This window comes from Pleurodeles waltl, chromosome 1_1 (genome assembly GCF_031143425.1).
Source record: "Pleurodeles waltl isolate 20211129_DDA chromosome 1_1, aPleWal1.hap1.20221129, whole genome shotgun sequence".
Taxonomy (NCBI): Eukaryota; Metazoa; Chordata; class Amphibia; order Caudata; family Salamandridae; genus Pleurodeles; species Pleurodeles waltl.
Window position 1 is genome coordinate 146,494,593 of NC_090436.1, and position 16,632 is coordinate 146,511,224.

Below are 16,632 nucleotides of genomic sequence, written 5' to 3' on the forward strand. Positions count from 1 at the left end.
GGTCAGGGCGCAAACACGGCTGTCAAAGATCCTAAACCTGTCTGCCTCATACACAGCAGGGTGATGCTTGGAGAACTCTAGTCTGTCAACATTGCTGACGCCTTTGGCAGCTGATGGTTACTGTTCGAATGGAGCATTAGGGAAGCAGCATTGCACGAGTCATGCTGATCGCAGTGATTGATCTCTGAAGACAGTCTTCCGCAGCTCCACCTTCAAATATGGTGTCTCTCAGGAGACCTCCCAATCCTATCTCTCGGGTGAAGAAGGGCCTTGGAAGCATCACCAAAGGACTACATGTGTGAAATTTCTTGAAACCCAATCCTCAGGAAATTGAAATCACACTTATATCCTGGAAATCAAACATAAAAATGGACCCAGCCTTCATTGCTATGCTTAAAGGGTATGGATGTCTAACTTCTGCCACCATACAGATCGGTCAACACAATAGGCCTTTTAATTGATTGCATCCTTTTGCTCAAATATTACATCAGCATAAACAGCAAAAGTCATCTGCACCAACTCTCCAATGATCAACTAAAGATTTCTGATCAAACTCTAGTCATCTCCAGACTGGATGAAGGCAATACCATCCTAACTGAACATATAGTCAACATCCTTCTATCTATCATAGCAGTCATGCATTTCACAGTGAGACAGATTGCTAACAAAAGACAATGTGACCACATTCATTCTGAAGTGATTTAACAACAACTTGTGAAGTGGCAGTATAAAAAATAAAATAAACCAATAGGAGGGTTTATGGTACTTAAGGCATACTGGTCAATCATTCAATATATAGCCTTCCGACAGTGACAGGGTAGCCTATTATCATGGACTCCAAATTCATAAAATTGAAGGAGGGCTGGGGAGTTCATAAGTGGACAAGAGGCAGGGAAGGTGGTTTATAAGTCCAGAGGATGTTCTAACAAACATAGTAAAATCAATAGACCTTAACGGGAACACTTCAGATGGACGATACCTTGATTATGCCTGGATACATGGAGTTGGTTTTAAGTATTCTATGGAGAGCCATTGATTTTGCAGTGTCGACTAATCTGAAAAGTATATTCCTCTGCAAATTTGCATGTTCTGTTTCTTGATAGAATAATAAAACTATTTATAAAAAGAAATGTAAGAAAAATACTGAAAATAATGGAAAGAAACCCACTTCACAAAATATTCAAGTGGATACAGTGGGAATTGACCTTGTGGACATATGGTCTATTTCCCTAGGACAGCCATGATCAGTCTCTGCTCACACCCATTACATGGACAACAGTCCACATGAGTTCATCGGTTTGCTCTTTGCATATCTCCATGGCAGCCCTAACTGTAGGGACAGCATCCCACCATGCAGTCGTGCTTATTCTCCTTAGGGTTCAATGTGGCTTTCATAAAGTACTATCGCTCTTGATCTAGATATCAGACTGGCTCCTCTAGTTTCAGATCTGTGGGATGGTCTCCAAATTGTGGTGTATCACCCGAGCCCAACCACTGACTACAAACAGCTTTCTTCAACAATATTTACAACCAACATGAAATGGTTGTGAGGCTCTTCTTCAGTGCATTACAAAACATGCATTTAAAGAATTCCATTCTGATCGCAAACCCGGGTGTAAACAGCTTCTTTTTTTAGAGCAGAATAGTAGTGCGTGTGTACATTTCAATTATCACGTGGTCTTTGCTAATTTAAATTGAACAAAGTGTATATCAGAACTAGGGCCAAATTTAGAGATTGGCGGAGGGGTTACTCCGTCACAAACATGACAGATATCCCGTCCACCATTTTACAATTTCCATAGACTATAATGGAATTGTAATACGGCGGACGGGATATCTGTCACGATTGAGACAGAGTAACCTCCTCTGCCAAACTCTAAATCAGGCCCGAGTTACTATATTCTTGAAGTCTATGTTTTCTCTTCCATATTTTTGTAATTATTTTAATCATCTTGTGGTTTTATGGCCGACAAGAGATAAAGAAACAAGAATTTATTTTTAATAGGGACTACATTTGTTTATATTTTGCTCAGTACTCAGTCACTATCATGAGCCAGATCTCCTTACTTGGGTACATGAGCAATTTTACTGGGTGAACAATGAACCTTCAACCATGAATTGCCTCTATTTTTGCTGAACATATCTTGGAAGATTATATCTCAAATTATAAAATTTGCAGTGGCTTACAATTGATAAAAATACTGTTTGAATGTTAAATAAAATTACAATTTCTGTTTTGTGATGGAAAATTCAGGTGTTCATTGCGGTATTCATTATCCCACATTTCTCTCAACGAGAAGTAATAATTTTTATTGCATGGGAACAACACTACATACCAGTTTAAAAGTCCTCACACTTGTGGTCTGAGTTCATCACAGATTCATTTGTCGGTGTCCTATACTGGAGGACTCAAAACATGTATTTATTGTTGATCCATTAAAACTTGTCCCACCGCTTCAGTGAGATTACCTTGTTACTGATGTTGTCAGGTATAACTTATGAGGAAAGGTGGCATTAAAAGAATGGTCCTCCTCCAAAATAATAGGCAAAATGAACATAGTTCATCAGGACTGGAATTTGAAAAATGTTAAGGAAGAAACATTCACAGCAAGTTTGGATGACAAGGGGAATGATAGGGAATGATACTAACAGAAACAAGAGAAAGGGAAACACAGTTGAGCACGAATCAATTTTCAGAATACCACTGGTGCACAATCAAACTGAAGACTAATCAACTGCTCAGATGTTAGCATGGTCGTTCACATTTAATTGTAGTTCTGCCTTAAAGTATCATACAATCGCGTTAGTGTACCTAGATGGAAACTCTTATGCTGGGAACCAGTCCTTGGGACTCGAAATCCGTGATTTTCTCAGCGGGTGCACGTTTTCCTGGCTCACATAAGGCCTTGACAGAATTTCCTTCAGTTTTTTCTGATACTCTATCTCTGCTTGAAGCCCGGCTTGAAATTCCCGGCACTCCTCTTCAGACTCCATGTCTTTGCGATGCTTCTGATATGCTACTTGACACAGGAGCTGGTCCTGATATTCCTTAGCATGTTGCTTTTCTCTGTAATAGGAAAATAAAAATGTACATCTAATATATCAAATGTTTAACATTTTGCATCACAAGCATCAACAAAGTTTAAATTCTTTTCCCGGATGACATCAAAAAGTTTCAACATTTTTATTGAGGAGCTGAAAGAAAACCATGTATAGCAGATGTGAGTGAATTAATGGAAAACAAAAAATACTTAACCACCACTGTAGAGGAAACCAAATCATGGAAAACCAGTACTAAGGAAAGTCAATTTTAAGGAAATACAAATAAAATCGGAAATTAAAGGAAACACTTTCAAGAAGAGATAATGTTAAGGAAAATCCAAATTACATTTAACTGGGATGAACTACTGTGAGATTTTTAGATTCAGGGATGGTTAAAGTTTAGGGTGATGAGGGGTCAGGAATAATTTGAGTTCAGGCATAGAAAGGGGTTTTTAGGGTTCAGAGATGGGTGGAGTGTAGGGCTGGTGAAGGGTTTATAGGGTTCACAGAGGAGTAGTGCTTAGGTGTGTGAGGTGTTTTTTAGGTTTCAGGGATGGATGGAATGTAAGGGTGTTGAGGGGCTTTAGGGTTCATAGATGGGGGATTTTAGGGCTTGTGAGGGTTTTTAAGGTTTAAGTATGGGTAGTGGCTGGGTTGGTAAATAGTTTTTAGGGTTCCAAATGGGGTGGACTTTATAGTGGTGAGCGGTTTAAGAATTCAGGGATGGGTGGAGTTTAGATGTAGAAATGAGTATCTGATAGAGACGTCTTGTTGCAGATTCCTTACCTCAGAATTTACCCCCAGCGCCAGTCTGGATAAGGAGATTTCTCCTGGAGCAGTACCCCCTGTGCACTGTTGGGTGACATAGGACGACTCCACGTCTGCATTTGGCATTGTGTTCGCCGGATATGACATTGTGGTTCATATTTAGGCAACACCCCGGCACGCTGACGTCAGTTCTTTTCTTTCCACGCCAGCCTACGCGCAGATCCAAAGAGAGCTACCCAACAAGCACTTTTTGACTGACTTTTTCAACTTTTGTCGAAGTTTGTTTTTAAAGACATTCTAGTGCATTGAGATGTTGTCATGGAAGAACAGTTTCAAGCCATGTGACTCCTGTCATCGGATAGTGTCCATGACAGATCCGCACCTCGTGTGTCTTTGATGTGTGGAGTGCTACCATGACCAGAAATCGTGCTTTGAGTGCCGGGTCATGAACCCGAAGGCTTTGAGGGAGCAGTCCCTAAAAGGTTCATGTGGCCCAGTGCTAGGATCCACATCGCTCCAGGTCTTGGTCAAGAGGAAGGTCCCTAGACCACTCGCAGAGCCCACACTCGTCGTCATCCCATTTGATATCTTCAGGACGCTCAGAAAAGAAGAAGTCGTCGAAGTAGAGCAAACGTTCTTCGACTTAACCCGGTTGCTCGGATGATGCGATGTGGGAAAAGGAGCATCATCGCTTTAGGCCTCCATCCTCGGTGCCTACTTCTGTGTCGGCTCTGCGCCTCCCTGAGCTTTCGGGAACCACCCCTGCCCAATTGGGTGAGTTTTACGAGGCCATGCGCCTCATCTTTGGGCAGTTTGACCCTGCTGGAGTGCCTTTGGGCCTCATGGGGCTAGAAGGAGCCCCATAAGGTTCTGCGCCAACAGCTTTGGCCTCAGCTCCAGGAAGGCACCCAGGGATCCATTTTCTGGATCTGCACATGTATTGGTTGTGCCACTGTGACCTTCCCTAACGACGGTGCAGACATCGACTCTCCTGACGACGTCCAGGCCCACGTTGATCCTATACTTATTGCCGACTTCGACACAGAGCCGGACCGGCGTCACTCAACACCCATTTCAACTTCAATGGGGACCCTAGGTCAGATCCTGACCCTTATTCTTCTGGGTACAGGTATGGTAAAAGTATCGAGGGGGCGCTGAACCCTTTAGAATACCAGCTTGATGGTCCCATGGACTGGGCTCAGGACCTGGGTGAAGCCAGTGGTCTAGACACTTCCCCTGATGCTGGCATGTTTTCTCCCCCTACCGTGGCTATGGAGTAGGAAGCGTCTTATTCAGTGGTGGTGAGGAGAGTGTCAAAGTTCTTGGGCCCCGATCTGCTTGTTGTGGCTATCAGGACCAACCTCCTGACTCAGGTGCTTTAGCCTGCTGCTTCCTCTTCAGAACCCCTCTTGCTCTTCCGTGAAGCTCTCACTGATGTCCTACTGTGGTCTTGGTCCAAACTTAGCACAGGGGCTCCTGTTAAAAGGACAATTGCTTGCTACCATAGGCCTGTGCCTAATGGCCCAGTATTCATGATCCAACAGCCCACCCCTGAGATCCTGGTTATCCAGGCCGCTACATTCCCAGGCGCATTCCCAGGCGCATTCCCTTCTGCTCTCCCGGATAGTGAATCCAAAAGACTGGATCAGATTGGAAAGAAAATGTTTTCTTCCTCCAGTCTGGCACTGTGGTACTGTGCTACGTTGTAGTGAAATATGTGTTTTTTGGTGTTTTTTGACCACTGAAAGCAAAACATTTGTGAACACCTTTTGGGCAGTTACTCCCATACTCTATGGGACACAGTTGCACAGGTGCTGCCACAGGTCCCAGAGGAGGCCCGGGCCATTCTCTCTTAAAACGTTGCTGATGGGAGAGAAGCAGCTACGTTCACAATATGATGTAGACTGGGTATGACCAACTCACTGGGTAGATAGGTTGCATCGACGGTGGCCTTGAGGTGCCACGCTTGGTTGAGAATGTCTGGCTTCTCGGGGGATGTCCAAGCTGTGCAAATGGACATGCCCTTCGATGGCACCCGTCTCTTCAGAGACAAAAGAGAATCGGTCTTTGGGCCTTGCAGCTGCCTCTTGCCCCTCTCAGTCTACTTTTTGCCCCTTTTGTGGCTATGGAAAGGGCTCCCAACCACGTCCCTTTCCCTCCAGCAACCATGCCGTGCATGTTGCCCAGCCTCTGTGTGGCCAGAGACATGGGATCCAATGTCCTCCTGGATCAGGGAGCCAGCGGTCGGCCCAGTCCACCACCCCTCCCACTGCAGCCTCCAAACCTTCCTAGTCTGATGCTTCCCCATCAGGGATTAGTTGGTGGCAGGGTTCACCACCACCTGCCCCACTAGGAATCCATCATGTCAGGCAGGTGGGTTTTTCAAATAGTCCAAAGGGGCTACTCCCTCCTCTTCAACACTACCCCCTTCATCCATTCCACCATGCTACGATCGGATGATGGAGTATCATCTGACACTTCTCTGTGAGGAGGTTACAGCTCTCTTGGCCAATGGAGCCATAGAGAGGGTCCCTGTGCCAGAGCAGGTCATGGTTGTTATTCCCACTAGTTATTGGTGCCCAAAAAGGACAAGGGCCTACACCCCATCTTAGATCTCCAGTCCCTCAATCTATTCCTCAAAAAGGATAAGTTCAAAATGCTTTCTTTGGCTCAAGTCCTATCTGCCCTGGACCCAGGAGACTGGATGATAGCATTGGACCAGCAGCAAGCATATCTCCATATTCCTGTCCTGCCCGCTCACAGACATTACTTGCAGTTCACGGTAGCCCACAAACATTTTCAGTTTATCATGCTCCCCTTTTGTCTTACCAGCTCCCTTCAGGTGTTCACCAAAGTGATGGCAGTGGTCACAGCTCATGTGTGCAGGTTAGGGGTTTCAGTCTTCCCCTACCTAGATGACTGGCTGTTGAAGGCGGGCTCGCCCCAGGCTGTCGTCTCCCATCTCCAGACTACTGCGGACCTCCTGCATTCACTATAAACATGCCACAGTCACACCTGACTCCCTCTCAGATTTTCCCTTTGATCAGAGCTGTTCTGCACACAGTGCAGTTTTGGGCCTATACTCCTGCGTGGCGAGTCCAGGATATTCAGACTACGATACCAATGTTTCAGCCTCTAGCCTGGATTTCACTAAGAATTACTCTGAGGCTGCTGGGTCTCATGGCCCCCTGCATCCTGCTGATAACACTGCCAGGTGACATATGCAGGCTCTGCAGTGGGACCTGAAGTTCCAGTGTGAGCAGCATCAGGGGAATCTCTCCGACATGGTCTAGATCTCAGAGGGAATTTTGCAAGACCTGCAGTGGTGGCTTTTGAACCACGACTGGGTCAGAGGCAGATCCCTCTCCCTTCCACGGCCAGATCTGACAGTAGTGACAGATGCATCACTCCTGGGAAGGGGAAGCCACATGGGAGAGGTGGAGATCCTAGGTGTCTGATCTCCAGCAGAGTCCGGGCTCCATATCAAACTTTTGGAGTTTCGGGCGATCAGGCTTGCATTGAAAGCATTCCTTCCTCCTCTCTCAAAGAGAAAGTGGTGCAGGTGTTTTCAAACAACACCACTGCCATGTGGTACTGCAACAAGCAGGGTAGGGTGGGGTGGGCTCGTGGACCCTATGTCAGGAACCTCTGCACCTCTGGACATGGCTGGAGCATCAGGGCATATCCCTGGTGGTTCAACATCTGGTGGGCTCTCTGAACGCCCGAGCAGACGAACTCCGCCTCCAATGCCTGGTCAATCACAAATGGCGTCTCCTTTCGGAGGAGATGCACGGTCTCTTTCAGCAGCGGGGAAATCCTTGGTTAGATCTGTTTGCCTCCGCAGAGAATGCGCAATGTCAGCTGTTTTGTGCGTTGGAGTTTCCAAGGCACACTCGCTCGGCGGCACTTTGTCTTGAGTGGAACTCAAGCCTCCTTAATACCTTTCCACCAATACCACTTCTGCCCAGAGTTCTCAAGAAGATAAAGAACTACTGGGCCCAAGTAATTCTAGTGGCTCCAGCCTGAGCATGAAGAGTCTGGTGTCCCAAGCACTTGAGCATGGCCTTCGATCCTCCAATCAGACTGCCCCTCTGGGAGGATCTTCTGTTGCAGAAGTAGGGGACAGTTCCATACCCAAACCGGTCCAACCTCCAAGTTCTTGCGTGAAGGTTGAGCAGCGGCAGTTGACAGCATTTGACCTTCTGCCCAAAGTCTATAACGTTATCTTGGCAGCCAGGCGTCCCTCCACCAAAATGGTATATGCCTGGCGTTGGAACAAATTGGTGGCATGGTGTACAGACAAGTCTGTTGACCAACTCTCTGCCCCTCTTTCTGAGATCTTTTTTTTGGTCTTTTTCTAGCCCAACAGGGCTCTGCTCAAGGGTTATTTGTCTGCCATCTCGGCTTTCCTATGATATTACCTGACCAACCCTCTTTGTTTAAATCTCCTACTGTTGGGAGATTACCCATATGTTTCCTCCTTTACCGTTCATAATGCCCCAATTAGATTTGAACTTGGTTCTTATTTTCCTGATTTGTACTCCTTTAGAGTCACTTACAACTGTCCACTTTTTCTTCTTCCTCTAAAGACAGCCTTCCTTGTAGCCATCACTTCTGCCCGCAGAATGAGTAAGCTGCAGGTCCTTCCCTCGAAGCCACATTTCATTTCTATCCATCCGGATGAGATGGTCCTTGGTACCAGGGCTTCCTTTTTACTTAGAGTGGTCACGCCCTTTCATGTAGGCCAATCCATCAACTTGCCTACTTTTTATGCACCCTCACATCCGTCTAAGGATGAGGAAATACTCCACCGCCTGGACCCAAAAAGATTGTTGCCATTCTATTGTGATCGTACCAAAGAGCTCTGGGTGGATGATCAAATCTTTGTGGGTTATGTGGGTGCACAGAAAGGTCAGGCAGTGCAGAACAGAACCATTTCTAGATAGGTTGTAATGCAGAGAACAATGTGCTATGCATTGGCTAAGAAGCACCCCTTGGAGGGTTTGCATGCTTGCTCCACTAGAGCAACAGCTGCATCCACTGCGCTAGCACACAGAGTTCCAGGGGTGGACATCTGCCAGGCAGCAACGTGGGCTTCTTTGCACATGTTCACCAAACACTACTTGCTGGACAGTCAGGTGTGAAGGAACTGGTACTTTGCCCATTCAGTCCTGCAGGATCTTGGTTCGCAGAACCAACTCTGGGGGATGGTACTGCTTGCGTATCTATTCTAAGGGAAGGAATCTGCAACTAGAATTCTCTATCAGATGAAAAAGTTACTTACCTTCGGTAACAAATTATCTGGTAGAGACACATTCCTTACTGACCCACTCATTGCTCCCGCTCTGCGAACTGATTGCTAGGGGCAGGGACTTCCCTTTCAGTGGCCTAGTTCTGACGCACCAGGGTCAGTGTTCTTCATGGCTCCATGCTTCTGGCGTGGAAAGTCATGAAAAGAATCTGACGTCAACGAGCCAGGGTGGTGGCTATATACGACTCGCAATATCATATCCAGCGAACACGATGCCAACGACGGACGCGGAGTCGATCGATGCCACCTAACAGTGTTCAGGGGTACTGCTCGAGGAAAAATCTCCAGATCCAGACTGACGCCTGGGGGAAATTCTAAGGTAAGGAATCTGCAACTAGAATATGTCTATACCAGATACTTTGTTACAAAAGGTAAGTAACTTGTTCTTTAGGGTTCAGGGATGAATATTTTAGGGTGCTGAGCAGCATGGATGGCTCGTGTTTGAGGGCGGTGGGGTTTTCTTTTAGGATTCAGGGATGGGTGGAGATAGGTGGGGTTTAGGTGTAGAAAGGGTTTTTTAGGGTTCAGCAATGGACGGGGTTAGTGAGTGATTTTATGTTTTTATGTTTCAGGGATGGTGGAATTTTGGGATAGAAATGGCTTTTAGACTTCAGGGATGAGTGTAGCTTAAGTGTGGTGAGGGATTTTAGGGGGGCGGGGATTGATGGTGTTTAGGGGTTGTGAGGGCCCAGAAATGAATGGTGTTTATGGGTGATGATTGATCAGCGAATTAAAAGCATCTGAAGTCCTTGTTTCACAGTGTAAAATATATAAATATGAAATATTGTCCCCTGAATTAAAGCATTGAAATAAATATCTCAGAGATAACTGTTTCTGAAAGTAAGACCTGCAACCATTGCATTTACACTTAAAAAATAAGCATTTAAAAAACTATTTCGACCAAAAAGACATGCTATGAATTGGTTTCTCAAAAAAGGTAAATGCCATTCATTCTCAAAATTTCCATTAAACAGTTTACGTTAAATAGTTTTTCAGTAATCATATTCATGAATTCGTTTTTCTATGAAATCACATAGAACCCGTATAGCACAGTTGCAGCATTCTTTGCTTCAAGAATACTTTGGGCTTGAATCTTAAAAAACACCCAAGTCTAAACCTGAAGGTTAACTCAAATGTTTGGGGTCAGATTTATAAATTGTTAAAATTCACAGAGATTTTTAAAGAAAAACCTGAAAACCTACAACAGTCACGATTTACTGGAATAGTCCTGGAAAGCTTTTTTGAATTCCCAATAACATCCATGACATAGAAGTTCGATATGTGCACTTGTACACAGTGTAAAACTATGCATGCGATAATGCCTTCTCATTTCACTTTTCTTCAGAGGATTGGTGAAACATTTGTAACATATCTCATAGTGGTCAGTCCAGGACACAAGCAGTAGATGCACTCTTATAAGGGTTATGAACCTTTTTCTTAAAGTGCCACATGTTGGTGGTTCAGTTTTTTTTTTTCCTGGTCCAAAAACCGAAGAACAGCATTCTTCAGCTGAAGTGGCTTCTGGAATGGTTGGAAAAATTGAGAATGGAAAAAACTGAAACTATTAAAAGTAAATGAGGCCTCAAAATGATGTAGAGCAACGCCACAGTGGACTCCCTTCACACGTGACATGCAGTAAAAATCTGAGCTATCATGGCTTCTACATGGAATGGATTTCAGAGCGCCTTCACTAGACAGACACTGTTTTTCTGACTTTAATGCTTACTAAAGTTAATTACTGCTTTGAAAATCACAGCACGGCTCACAACTCGATGACTGGGCCTGTTTCAAGCATGTGAATCTATAAAAGACCTAGTGCAGAAGGGCTTAACAAATAAAGGCAAAATAAAAGGAACAACCAATACTGTAAAAGTATGCAAATAGCCAGAGGAGAGTATAAGGTATGGTACCATCATACTGTCTGTCAAAACGTTTGTGTCCTAAATACCATTTACAAAAAGACCATCATATGAATCTATGAATATGAAATCTACACCTAGTGGGATGATATTTTTGTAAACTGTATTAAGTACACAATATTTGTGTCAGATGATATCTTTGTAAATGAAATTCTGAAAGAGGAATACTCCCCTGTAATTATACACCTAATTAACAAGTTACTTACCCTTTGTAAAGCCGTATCTGGTAGAGACTATCTAGCCACACATTTCTTACCTTTGAATATCCCCATCTGTCAGACTGGATCCAGAAGCCTTTTGAGCAGTACCCCTCTGTGCCAGTACGTGGGGTCGTTGGGCTCAGCTTCGGCATCATCTGCGGCAGAAGTTATGTGCGTGGAACCTTTACAGGCACCACCTTGGTGAGCTGACGTCAGTTACTTTCAGGACTTTCTATGCCAGGAGCATGGAGCGAGGATGAGAACTGATCACCCATGTGGAAATGACTAAGGCCCTGAAAGGGTGTTGCTTACACCCGAACCAATTCGCAGAATGGGGAGAATGGAAGGGTCAGTAAGGAATCTGCTGCTAGATAGAGTCTCTACCAGATACACCGTTACAGAAGGTTAGTAACTTGTTACTCTAATACAGACTTCTAGCCACAGATTCCTTACCTTTGAATACACATCCAAGTAATAATTCCTCAGAGGTGGGTCTGCGAATCCATAAAGTCCCGAAGGCGTGAGTGGTCAAAGTGCCTGTCATGACAGAGCTGAATATCCAGGCAGTAATGTTTTGTAAATATGTGCAGTGATGCCCGCATCACTTCCTGACCGATGTCCAGGAGAGGAACGTTGCTGGCTAGCATAGTGATCCCAACCTTGGCTCTGGTGCAGTGAGCCCGCAAGCCCTAAGGGGTCTATTTCTTGGTCAATGCAAATCATTAAATCAATCAGAGGGGAGGGGAAAGGTGTCATCCGAAGAGCCACATCTTGAGGTTCTTTCTGAAGATGGTGAGCGACGGGCTTTGTCTGAGGTGCAGGGGGAGGTGGTTCCAGCTCTTTGCTCCAGTGTAGGTGAAAGATCGGCCTCCAATGGTGTTTTTTGCGGATGCAAGGGACGGTGGCCAGGGCCATCTGGGCAGAGCAGAGGGATCTGGCCGGGGGGGAGGGGGAGGAGGAGACACAGTGGTTCAGGTAGGCTGGTCCTGTGCATCAGATTGCTCTGCGTTATGCACAGGGCGATCCATCGCAAGATGGTCTGCTTCTGCACAGCCTTTCCTTTTTCTGGCTCCGACATAGCCCACGAAGAGTTGATCACTCATCTGGAACTCTTTTGTGCGGTCAAGCCTCTTTGGAGCAATGGGGTGGAACAAAGGAAATAGGCAGTGTGATATTCTGGAGAACATGGAATGGAGTCACAAACTTAGGAAGGAAGGAGACACGTGTCCATAGGACCAGCTTGTCTGGATAGAAAGCAATGTAGGGAGGGTGCACTCAGACTTGCTGTAACTCGCTGACCCTGCTGACGGATTTTATAGCCACTAAGAAGGCAGTTTTTAAGGTCAAGAGCCTGAAAGGGCAACTGTGGAGGGGCTCAAAGGGTGTACACATGAGAAATGTGAGAACCAAACTGAGATACCACTGAAGCATTATAAATGGTCTAAGGGGAAACATAAGTTGCAGGCCTTTAAGGGACCTAGCCACTATGGTTGACATAAGGAGAGAGGGTTGGTCTGGCAACCACAAACATACTGTGATGGCAGAAGGCCAACCGTTAACTGTGTCCAGAACATAACCTTTCCTGGCTAAGGATAATGCAAACAACAGAACTTGACAGAGGGATGCATAAATGGAGTCAATGTTGTGGGAAGCACACCATGGGACACATTTATCCAAATGGCAGGCATATACCAACTTGGTGGAGGGGCGCCTGGCTGCCAAAATAACATTACAGACTTTGGTGAAAAAGGTAAAATGTTGTCAACTGTCACTGATCAATCTCCACGCAAGAACGTGGAGAGCACACAGGTTTGGGTGGAGAACCCTCCCCTGTCGCTGCTTTTCTCTCAAAGAGGTAGCCTGACTGGTGGACCAAGGGCCATGTTCAACAGCTTGGGACACCAGACTCTCTATGCCCAATCCAGAGCCACAAGAATGACTTGGGCTGGTCATTCCTGATCTCCTTGAGAACTCTGTGCAGGCGTGGTTTTGGCAGAAAGGTGTGCAGGAGACTGGGCCTCAACTAGAGACACAAAGTCTCCAGTGAGAGCTGCCTTCGAAACTCCAGCATGCAAAACTACTGACACTGCACATTCTCAGCAGTGGCAAAGTGATCTAACCAAGGCTCTCCCCATTGCTGAAAGTGGATGGAGAAAACATGTGTAATCCTCTCTGGATGGAGATGTCATCTGTGATCCCCTAGGCATCTGCAGCTGATCCTGTCCACTCTAGTGCTCAGAGAGCCCACCAGGTGTTGAACCAAGAAGGAAATGCTGTGAGATTCCAGCAATGGTCAGAGGCACAGAGCTTCTTGACACAGGGTCCATCACACCCCACCTCACTATGTTTGCTGCAGTAACACATGGCGGTGGTGTTGCCTGTGAACACCTGCAGCAGTCTTCCCCTGATCAAAGGAAGAATGGCTTTTCAGTGCCAAGAGAATCGCCCAGAGCTTGGACTCCACCAGAGACCAGAGTCCTCTAATCTCCCCTTTTTCCAAATGGCCGATCCAACTCAGGAGTGATGCATTTGTCATAACCATTTGATCTGGTTGGGGAAGGGAGAGGGGTTTGCCACGGACCGAATCACGGTTTGTTATCCACAACTTCAGGTCTTTTCCAGGTCCCCTCCGAGATCTAGACCATGTCAGAGAGATTCCCCTGATGCTGAGCACACTGGACCTTCAGGTCCCACTGCAGAGCCTGCATATGCTAATGGGCACGTGTTACCAGCAGGATGCAGGAACCCATGAGGCCCAAAAGCCTTGGTGCCATTCTCATTGAAATCCAGGATAGAGGCTGAAACATCGGCCTCATACTCTGAATATCCTGGACTCGCCCATCGGGAGAATAGGTCCAAAACTGCACAATGTCCAGACAGCTCAGATAAAAGGGAGCATGTGAAAGGGAGTCAAGTGCTACTTCGGCAAGTTGATAGTGAACCCCAGTGAGTGCAGGAGGTTTGCCATAGCCTGAAGGTGGGTGACAACTGCCTGGGGCAAACTCGCTTTCCACAGCCAGCCATCAAGGTAAGGGAAAACTGAAATCCCCGACCTCCGCAGATGAGCTGCAACCACCTTGGTGAACACTTGAGGGGTGTGGTAAGGCCGAAAGGTGGCACAGCAAACTGAAAAGTACTCTTGGCCCACCTTGAATTGCAGATAGCACCTGTGGGTAGCAGGACAGGGATATAGAAATATGCATCCTACAGGTCCAGCACTACTATACAGTCTCCTTAGCCTAGGGCTGACAAAGCATGGACGAGCGTGAGCATTTTGAACTCCTTTTTCAAGAAAAGGCTGAGAAAGTGCAGGTCTAGGGCTGGACTAAGTCCTCTGTCCATCTTTGGCACCAGAAAGTAGCCAAAATAGCAACCACAACCTACTTCTGATGCAGGCACCCTCTCTGTGGCTCTTTTTGCCAAGAGAACCTTCACTTCATGATTGGAGCAAGGAGAGATGATCCTCCGTCAGCTGATCGTAAGAGGGTGTCATGGGGTGAGGACATCACAAAGGGGAGTAGCCCCTTTGGAGTATCTGGGGTACCCAACAGTGTTACTGACCACCAGAAGATTGGTGATAGCATATCCTGTCTCCTACTGGATGCCCATGATGGTCTGAGGGTGGACTAAAAAGGCTTGGAGGTTGCGGCTGCCTGGGATGTGCAGGAGGGACCTGACTGCTGGCCACCTGGCACACATCTTGGCCTCTGGGACTTGTGCTCTTGGCCACACAAACTGGGAAACCTGCTTGCTGTGGTGGCTGGGAGGGTATGAGCGCAGTTGGAGACCCCTTCTGTGGACAAGAACAGTGCAGACGAGGGATGACAAGGGTCCATAGACAAGCCCAAGGACCTGGCTGTAACCCTGCAGTCCTTGAAGTGCTCCAGCAGTGAATCCGCCTCGTCGCCAAAAGGGCGAGAGCCATCGAAGGGCATATCCAAGAGGGAAGCCTGGACATCTTCTGAAAAAACAGATCTCATTCAGGCAAGGCCGCCAACGATGAAATCACTCTGCCCACTAGTTAGTCATGTAAAGTCCATTTCAGATGGTGAACTCAGCTGCATTTCTCCCATCAGCAACCGCCTGAGAGAGTATGGCCCGGGCCTCCTTCGGGACCATAGGCAGCACATGCATAACGAATCCCACAGAGTATGGGACAACAGCCCAATAGGGATGAGGTGTTCACCCACCACAGTGCTAGGATGGCAGAACAGAACATTCTTTAACCGAAGGTGTTCAGCCTCTTGGAATCACTATCTGATGAAGTGGTAGTGAACGTGCCAGGGTGGATGTGGGATGAGGAGGCTTGAACCACCAAGCTCTCCGGGGTGGGGTGCTAGGTAAGGAAACTGGAATCCCCAGGAGCAGGGCAATGGCAGCAGGCAATTGTCCTATTCACAGGAGCCCCTGTGCAGAGCTTGGACCGGGCCTCAAGTAGGACATCCATAAGGCTTCATTAAATGGAAGTAAAGTTTTCTGAGGGGATGACTCCCAGATGTAGCACCTACATCAAGACGTTAGTCTTGTCTGCCTAGGTTAAAGTCCAGGACCTCATCCATCCTGCATACCACTACTGCAAATGAGGCTCCCTCCTCCGTAACCATAGTAAGGGGAAGACAGGCCAGTGTCAGGTGGGATGCCTAATCCACTGGCCTAACCCAGTTCCTCATACCAGTTGTCCTCCTCAACTAGGTTTTCACCATAACGGTCCATAGACCCCTCCCAAATGTCTCCTTCACCAGGCCTATCCATCAAATAAGACACAGGCTACATTCTGGGGAGGATGGCCTCCGTCAGCACCAAATGTGGTGTTGAATGACTCCCATCTGGCTCTGTGTCGGAGTAGGGAATAACAATGGGGATGGTGCTGCCTAGGGGCGTCAGAGGTGTCGGCACTAGAGCGGGAGCCAAGGAAGGTCTCAGCCTAGCCGGCAGCTCAGTTTTCAATCCAGAGAACTGTCCTTAGGGCCCAACTGGCACCAAAGGCCAGTCCACTGACATGGACCCAAGAGGGGGCCCTCCCTTGCCTGCGGGAGCCAAAGGCACTCCAGAGGGGCCAGACTGCCCGAAGATGAGGTGCATGGCCTCATAAACTTCTTTGAACTGGCGGATTTGCTCCGGCTCTGGGAAAATCAGGGAAGCACAGAGCGAACCAAGGTTAAAGCCCGCTGACTTGCCGGGCCTGGTGTGCCGGCACTCCCTCATCTCGTTGGATGACTTCAAGGGACATGGGGAAGTCAAATAGTGTTTGGACTTCTTTGACTTCTTGTGCTTGTGGGACTTAACCGACACCCCTGAAGACTTGGAGTGCGACGACAAAGGTCCGGAGGGGCTCTCTGAACGGTCCTCTGACCTTCCATGCAAATGGTACATCAAGTGTCACAGAGTCAAC

The 16,632-nt window shown here is 46.9% G+C and overlaps 1 protein-coding gene across 1 annotated transcript in view; it reads right to left on the reverse strand.

Moving 5' to 3' along the window:
• Positions 1–2,746: 2,746 nt before the first annotated feature.
• CFAP53 (cilia and flagella associated protein 53) overlaps positions 2,747–16,632 on the reverse strand; it is an 85,507-nt gene continuing 71,621 nt past the window's right edge. Inside the window, exon 8 of the mRNA XM_069219223.1 lies at positions 2,747–3,067. Coding sequence (XP_069075324.1) covers positions 2,827–3,067 — 241 coding nt within the window. The 3' untranslated portion in view covers positions 2,747–2,826. The remainder of the gene's footprint in view (positions 3,068–16,632) is intronic.